General features: G+C 37.7%; 1 protein-coding gene across 1 annotated transcript; it reads right to left on the bottom strand.

The window, feature by feature from the left end:
* Positions 1-6,892: 6,892 nt before the first annotated feature.
* LOC127799048 (UDP-glycosyltransferase 91A1-like) lies at positions 6,893-8,558 on the bottom strand. The gene is made up of 2 exons (XM_052332753.1): positions 7,866-8,558; positions 6,893-7,783 (listed from the first exon to the last, which is right to left on the bottom strand). Exons 1-2 carry the CDS (start codon positions 8,467-8,469, stop codon positions 6,978-6,980), a joined length of 1,410 nt encoding a protein of 469 aa, XP_052188713.1. The 5' UTR covers positions 8,470-8,558; the 3' UTR covers positions 6,893-6,977.
* Positions 8,559-9,077: the final 519 nt, after the last annotated feature.

The following is a 9,077-nucleotide window of genomic DNA, read 5'->3' as shown; positions in this document are numbered from 1 at the left end:
ATGAAAAATGAGAGTGAAAGTTCAAAAGTAAGAGCAACTGAGACCAAAAGGAGAGAAAATGAGAGAAAAAAAGGAAAAGAAGTTTCGGTTAGTAGGGAAAGAAAAGAGAGAAAACAAGTGAACTACTATGTACAAGAGAGTGAGTTCAAAAAACCTTTATTTTTAAATCATACTATGATTGTACCTTTGTACAAAGAGGTTTGTTTTAGTACTACTGACCTTAACCCCTCTTTGCTTGGTGTTGATTTTTCTTTGCAGAAATTTGTTGATGTGTTCCCTGAAAAGATACCTAATAGTTTCAAAAAAGTTGTATTTGATCCAGGTGATTGGGTTTGGTGGCATATAAGGAAGGAATGATTTCTCGTTCAAAGGCGTTCAAAACAACTTTCAAGGGGAGATGATTTGTTTCAAGTGCTTGAAAGGATCTACAAGTTCGATCTTCCGGGTGAGTATACTACAAGTGCAACCTTTAATGCTGTTGATTCCTCTCCTTTTAATGTAGGTGACAATTTGAGGACAAATCTTTCTCAAGAGAGAAGGAATGATGTGAATCAGGTTGCTAAAACCCCACAAGATCTGTTGAGAATTCATGGAGGTCCAATGAGAAGGGCAAGAACCAAGAAAACTACGGGAGCATTAAATGGGCTAATTAAACACATCTCAAATTCAAGCATTGTTCGAGATTCTAATATGCCCGAATTAAGTATTCAAGATAGTCAATGCTTTGTCAATGTTACCCAAGTCTCTGAAAGTAATCAGGGATGATTGATTGATTGAGAAGATTTGGGGTTGATTGATTGACAAGATTGCAAGAATTGGGAATGATTAATTAATTGAGAAGATTTGTAAGATTGCAAGATTTGGGGTTGATTGATTGATTAATTGATTGATTAACAAGATTGCGAGATTTGGGATTGATTGGTTGATTGATTGACAAGACTTACAAGATTTGGGGATGATTGATTGATTGACAAGATTAGCAAAATTTGGGGATGATTGATTGATAAGATCCAGGTGCATAAAAATGAATGGTTGAATATTTGACCACTTCCTTATTTCCTACTTTGCTTATCCTTTCTATTTTAGATAATTCTTGTTTCTTTATTATCAGATTAAGCTTTTTTTTTCTTGTAATCAATTCCTACTATGCCTAGGATTTGATTTATTTCCTTCTAGTTTAGGATTTGTGTTCGGCTATATAAGCCAATGTAACCCGAGAGGAATTTAGTTTTTAGACAATATTAATTATTAGTGAGAGTTTTCTCTTTGGTTCTTCAACGAACTACTTTGAACTTATCAAGATTTTATCTTGTGGCGTTCATCATTGACTTATCACTCACAACTCTTCTCATCTATCTTGAGTGTGGCGTCAACCCTACCTTTTTATACCTTTGGTTCTTATCTCTTTATAGATAACGGGTCAAGGTCCTTTGTTTTCTTTATTATGAATCTATTTTAGAATGATCATTGGAAAAGGAACCAACTTTGATCGTCGGGTCTCACCTTCCTTCATGGGGTTCACATCATTTGGTATCAGAGCTTGGCTCTAAATCAGGTTTGAACTATCCTTATTTTTGCTTTCATTGTTTATTATTTCTCTTTATTCCTGCATCACCGTCTTCCCCACCAACGGTGCTTGCACCATCAGATCGCTTTAGTTGCTCCTGCCATCGATGGCCCCCACCCGTCGGCCACAAAAACCTATCACCGTCGTCGCTCCAATCACAACAACTCACATCGCCATCACTCTCTCTCTCTCTCTTTCCATCGCGTCTCATCCACCTCGCCCACCCAAAAATCAGATTTAGTCTAAAGTTTAAGCTTAGATCTATGGAGATTTGGTTGTTAGATCTTGCTAATTTTTTGGTATGTGGGTTGATGGGGATAAGGGTGTCATGTGGTTGCCTTTGAACGTTGAAAACCACCGGTCACGGCGGCCAGTGGCGGCTAACAGTGGCAGTCATTTTCCAGCCTATGTAATGTAATTAATTTTATATTTTGAAATTAATGAACTTGAAAAGTTAAAATTTTTCTTTTAAAATTTATGTAATATAATTAATTTTACATTATGTAATGTATTTGAAAAGTTAGAATTTGTATAAATTTTACTATTTTGGGATTTTCGAATTTGAGCATGATTGGCTTTTATCAGAGAATGGGGAGTTTTTATCTTAGGATCTCTTATGTTTTCTTCTATTTAAGAAATGTTGTTTGAATTTTGATACAAAAATGTAAGAGATGATTTTAAGATATAGTTGATATTATTGTAGTGAGTTGGCATTTGCAATGAGAATGTATCTGGTCGCAAAACAGTAAGAGAATGTGTATGATTGCAAAATATTAAGAAAATGCATTGAGTAATGCTATTCATCTTCAATAGAGATGAACAATAATTCATGTGGTAGTCACATGAGAGTATTTGGTTAGTATTACAATAAAATCTGTCAATAATCCTTTTATCTTTCCCAACTAAATACTGTCATGTGACTACCACATGGACTATTGTTCAATCTCTACTGGAGATGAATAGCATTATTCAAATGCATCTGGTCGCGCTGGGTTTGATTATGGGAACTCCAAATTTGCCCTCATATTTGAAGTCTTAGATTGATAATGTAACTATTAACCATTTTACACTGATTTTTAAGATTAAAGAGCCAAACACACAAGCCAAAATAAGAATCCAACAAATGACAAAATTTTTATCAAGTAAATGGTTTGATTATGAACAGGTAATCAGTGACCTAAAATCTGACCTATGTGCAAAGGCCCAAAATTGAGGCCATATCATTTTATCATATTTTAACAAATTTACACAAGAATTTACAGGACCCAAAGTGAAAACCCAATTTCACTAAATAGCAAAACCCAATTTCACTCAAATTCAAATATCCCAGAATTTGATAAGACAAAATAACAAAATTTACATAAATTCTAACTTTTCAAGTACATTACACATAGTGTAAAATTAATCATATTACATAAATTTTAAATTTTTAAATACATAAATTCTAAAATATAAAATTAATTACATTACACATATGGGTGACGGTCGGTGAATGACCGCCACCGCCACCAGATGAAGATTTACATAATCAAAGCCTACCCTTAAAAACACTAACTCAAGAAAATTAATATACACAAAAATACAGCTAGATTTTTGTAGATCTGATTTTTAATTTTCGATTTGAAAAATGCACTGCCAGTCACACCGACCACCATGGCCAGTAGTTTCCGATGATCAGAGGCAACCACCTGACACTCTTATACCCATCGATCCACATGCTAAAAAATTAAGAAGATTCAACAATCGAATCTCCATAGATTTAAACTTAAACTTTATGCCAAATCTGATTTTTGGGTGGGCGAGGTGGAGGAGACAAAGTAAAAAAAAAAGGAGAGAGAGAGAGAGAGAAAGAGTGACGGCCATGTTAGCGAGGGTGGTGATGGCGGTGGCGGGTTTCTATGGTCAACGAGTGGGGGCCATCGACGACAAGTACGACATGAACGATCTTAGGGTGCGAGCAATGTTAGCGAGGGGGCTATGACGATGATCACAGGTTTCTCTCTTCCAATTGATTTATTCATTTTGGGTAGAAGAGAGAGAGAGAGAGAGAAGGGTCATCAAAGGGGAAAGTCGGTTGGGGGGGGGGGGGGAAGCAATGGGCCAGTAAACAGACTTGCAAAGGCAAAAGATTAAAAAAAAAAAATTATAAAGTTTTCCTATTAACGTTACCCCCGTTAAATAGGGTGCACAAAATCAAACTGAGCTATCAATACGCAAAGTTGGTGCCAAAAAGGATTGGATGCGGGTGACCAACTCTAAGCCATGCGTCAATAATTCATTGGTCCATTAAATATTTTTATTAAATGTATTAGAATGTTAACTGATTAATTTTTTAAATTATTTAAACAAATACTACTTCTTTCAAATATTTTAACCTAGTGTGATAAACATATCACAAGTTGAGCAAGTCTGAAATTGGACTAGCAAAACTAAATTAGCTTGTGAATTTTTTTCAAAAAAAGAAAAGTTTGGCAAAAAAATAAAAAAAGTTCAAAGAATGTCTAAATCAAACACATTCTAAATAAAAATTTAGTGGTTCTTCGGGGTAAATATCTGAAGTTTAAGATTTTAACTAGGTGCGAATTTAGGGGGGTAGGCATGGGCTTCAGCCCTCCCCAAATTTGCAAGGTAAATTTGGCTCATTTGGGGAAGGAGGGCTAAAATGACTTATGGATCTGGGGGCCAGCCCTCCTCCAGATCTACTCCTAAATTCGCTCCTGATTATAACATTATTAATAACGAAATGGGTGTTGTGACTAACTTTGAAAATTTAAAAAATTAATTAAGTTGATTTTAAAGTTCAATGGAATATGAATTTTGGTGTAGTAGCATAATTGGTTTTATATTAGAAGTGAGAAGTCACAAGTTTAAATTTTGTTCACATTATAAGCATTTAATCTTTTCGGGGTTGTTTGAGCTAGTGCTTGTTATGATTTTTTAACTAAAATTTATGGGCCCCATTTAGTTTTAGAAAATAGATTTTTATTTTCAATTCTAATTTTATAACTAATTATTCTCTAAAGTTGTGTTTAAAAAAGTAATATCTTTTACATTAAAACATCTTTTTGATATTATTGACGTTCGAAATTGATCGACCGTGATTCGTTGGTCTGGACTGATGAAATGAACAAGAAAAGCGAGAAAGGAAAAGATACGCCAAGGAACGTTGTATGGCTCAGTTCACGTTCCTCCAACCAGTTGGCCCCCTACAAGTATTCTGACGTTCAAGTAAGTAATGGAGTAGGAAAAATGCAGCATATCAGTAGGTAAGCAGAAAAGCCTCATTGGCTCTGAAAAGAGCTTGCTGATGTATAGGAGGAAGGAATGTCCTTCTGAACGCGTTGTGTGCTTAGAGGTGATGGGATTGAATATCCGGCGCCGACAGAGGGCCTAGATAGCTACATGGTGCTGACGGGACCCTCATTAATAAGAATGAGATCTGTCATTAATGAAGATGGGATCTGAGATAGGTGCACGAAAATCCAAAAATGACTTGCAATGATGTTACATGCTGGTACAGGGCTAAGATGAGACCACCATGGGCCAAGAAAATGGGCCGAGAAGGTGAGGCCAGGCCCAACCGGAATAACCCCTAGTCCACAACCATTCCTTGGTTACTCTATGACATTCTTGTCATGCGAGCTGATCAGTTAAGCCAACGAGTTGGAAGCGTCGTTGGATGTTCGCCATCAACTTAAGCATCGCCAGGAGCTCACTAGATGTATTGCTAGGAGCTCGTTTAAAGCCTGTTTGGTTCCGTGATCTGAGCTCGGGTTTTAGTGATGTGCGACCTTGCTCTGACGAACTTGGCTTGGGGCCTATTGGGTTTTAGGCAATTGGGCCGGCCTACTGGGTCAAACCCAGCCCATAAGAAGTAATGTTGGAAATACCCATAATAGATATTTTTTTAGGTCATAATATAATGTCAAAAAATTAAAAAAAATTGAGTTTTTTTTTTTTTTAATTTTCTAATTAGAGATTCAATCATTCAATAAAATAAAAAAAATAAAATAAAATCCCACACCTGAGCAAATCTTATGTGCTTTATTGTATGCTCAATTTTACTATATTATATATTGTCAACTCATAAATATTTTATATTTTTAATTTAATAAAGTGTTTGATATAATTCATTTGAATGTCCAATATGATATACGAACCCTATATATACAAATAACATATAGTTCAATCTCTCTTAAGTCTTACACTTGTGGCAAGAGCAATAAGGCTCGATCACTTGAAGTTCATTCTCATACAATGGTAGTCCTGCACCTTGTTCAAGTTGAGTTCTTCTTTTATCTTCTCATTTATAGGATGAGTTGATCGACTATATTTCTCCTAAAAAAAGTTGGGTTTTTCTTTGTCTTCTAGTTTATATAATGAGTTGATCGATAATATTTTTCTTAAAAAATCATGATTGTGCTCGATATCTCACGACTTTAGAGATTCTAATTTTGTTGTTATGATTTAGCCCATGTAGGACAATCTTTTCTTAAAGGCATTTATACTCTAAACTTGTGTTCCAACATGACTCAAGTTTATTTCGAGATTGATGGATTTCCCTAGTTTTATTTGTCATTCATTATTTTTTTTTTATCATATCAAGAAAAAAAAATAATTAAGAAGTTAACATAAGTTATTTTGAAAAACTTTCATTCGCTGGTGGCTCAAGCTTCTTTGGAGGCAAATAGATTAGAGGTAACTTTTGTAAAATTTAAAATTACAGTAATGCTATATTGCTCGTCGTCACTGGGGCCCACGTGCATGGGGTCCGTGTCCCCTCATTGACGGGCAAATGATATATTGCTTGTCAATGGGCAATATAGCATCTATGTTTGAAATTATGCTCTAATTATGTTGATTTTTATTAGTAGTGTCGAATTATTTTACTAAAGATAGAAAATGATTTCTAACACCAATCAATGTGTGCAGAATCATTGTAAAGATTTAATTATCTTCAATTATAAGATGAATTATTTCTACTTATAAAAAAAAATATTTATCTTCAATTGTGATGGGAACACTCAAAACTATAAAATTATTAAATTAAATGTGAAAAAATTGAAATTAATGACCAAAAATAGAGATGAAAACTTATGGTGTATTTATTTTTTCCTTCCTTACCAAAATTACATTCTCAAATTTTTATTCATATTTAACTTATAATACTTATTCTCTTCACTTTATAATTATAATTATTTTATGAAAACGTTACTTTAACACTCAACTTTAATATTTAATGCGATATTCTGTATTAATATATTATATATTTATATTAATATGATATATAATATAATATATTAATGCACTAATGTTACATTCAAATATTAAAATTAAGTATTTAAATAGTATTTTTAATTATTTTATTTTTTAAACTAAAAAATGAATACAGATTGCGTGATATTTTATTTTAATTAGGTCGTCCAGAACGAGAAGCTCGCCTTGTATGGGCCTTAAAGTGGGCCAACAAGTTATCCACATATTGGTCTTGTAAAACCCTGTCCCCAAACAGACCCTTCATTTCCCGGACCTTATCCTTGAAAATCTGTCCTCCTTCTGCAACCATCACCAGCCTGAGTGAGTCAGCCACCGAGTCTCTGGTGAACCAGCCGTCTCGCTCGTCTCTCGGCACCGAGTACGCCATCTTCTTCTCCTCCAAAACCCTAGCCACCAGCCCCGAGTCCGACAACCCCGTCAACAGAACCAGCGGCTTTCCCAACTGAACCGCTTCCACCACCGAGCTCCACCCCGAGTGGCACAGGAACCCACCCACCGAGTCGTGAATCAGTATCTTCAGCTGCGGCGCCCAACTCTTCCACACCACCCCACGCCGCTTGGTTCTCTCCTCGAACCCCTCCGGAAACTCGGAGACGCCGCCTCCCTGCGAATTCAGAACCCAGAAGAATGGCAACTCCGATAGCTCCAGGCCCAGAGCTAACTCGGCGAGTTCGGGTTGACTCAGCTTTGCCTCGGTCCCGAACGCGACGTAGACCACTGAGCCTGGAGGCTGCGTGTGGAGCCACTGTTTGATCGTTTGCCATCCTTTGTCTTTCCCGTCGTCGCCCATGGGTACCGGTGGAGGAAGCAGGCCGACGGGAATCACCGGTTTCGAGTGAATCTGTCCGAGGAAGGTTATCCATTCAGATTCGAACTCGTAACAGCTTCTCAACACCACCAGGTCGCAGCCTTCGATGCCGGCTCCGATGCGATAACGAGCTAAAACGAAAATGTAAATTCTTCCACACAATTTAAAAAAAGAAAAAAAAGATAAATTCCGTCGACGCCATTTTAGGTATACCTGGAACATGGTCATCCTCTCCGGTGACGTCGTCGAAGATGCGCTTTACCTCGAACAAACGAAATGCGACGGTGGATTTGAAGGGGACCGATTTGGGAGGAACGGTGAAGTCCTCCGGCGTCGTACGACCGTCTTCGGCCGTTCCCGGGACCGGATTCGAGAAGCAAAGCGTGGAAGCCAGGTATATACTGAAGAACGCACTCGAGATCCCGAGTTTCGCGGCGATAGGCCCCAGCCAAAACGGCGCAAAATCGAAGATGACCCAGTCGGGCGCGGCGTCTTGCAGAAACGCTGCGACGGGTCGCTGGAGTTCATCGTAGGCCTTCTTCAGGTACTTGATCTTCCCGTAGGGCAAGTCGGCGGTGGCCTCTGCATCTTCCGGGAGATTCTCCACTGGCGGCAGAGGGAGCTTGACGAAAGTGATGAGATGGGAAAGCTCCGCCGGCGGCTTGGGGAGGCGGTCTATGTTTCTGGGAGTGGAGAGGAAGGAGATCCGGTGACCCTTGCGGGCGATGAGCTTGGAGAGCTCTAAGAAAGGAAGGAAGTGGCCGAAGGCCAGCCATGGGAACATGACGACGTGGAGCTTATCGTCCGTGGACGCCATGGTTGGAAACTTGGAAATCGAAGCTGTAATCTGACTCTAAAATGGAGGGTCGGCCGGGAGCAAGGAGTGGTGCTGACGCCACTTACATCGGATGCTGCATGATCCATATACTTGTGTGGACTGGGGTCCACCAACACAAAACGATTAAAAAATATAGTTGCTTTTACCTTAAATTATATAATATAGTTAAAATATTTAAAATATTTTTTATTCAAGACGGTGAGATGCATGACTAAAATACTTCTCACTCAAAATGATGAAAGACGATGAGACAAAGCAGTGAGGTGCGAGCTATATTTTTATCATTTGTGATAGATTGTGTAGTTCAAGGTGTAAGTAATTCAAGAGGTACCAATAGCATGATTCGGTGGGTCTTGTGTTCTTGAAATTTGAGAAAATATCATGTCTAAGTTTAACGAATGAACAAAGAGTGTTGCATCCTCATCAATACCACCTTCAACACCACCTAAGAGATATCGCAATATTTCCAATAAAAAGACAATAACAAAAGTTTTTAAATTCAAACTCCTTTCTCTCTCTCGTTCTTACACCTCTCACTTTCTCACATTCTTCCTCTCATTCTGGCCTTCTCTCTTTCTCACTCTCCC

The sequence above is a fragment of the Diospyros lotus genome, chromosome 4 (genome assembly GCF_014633365.1).
Source record: "Diospyros lotus cultivar Yz01 chromosome 4, ASM1463336v1, whole genome shotgun sequence".
NCBI classification, from domain to species: Eukaryota; Viridiplantae; Streptophyta; class Magnoliopsida; order Ericales; family Ebenaceae; genus Diospyros; species Diospyros lotus.
Note: the sequence above shows the minus strand (reverse complement) of the source record. Positions and strands in the feature narration are given on the sequence as shown.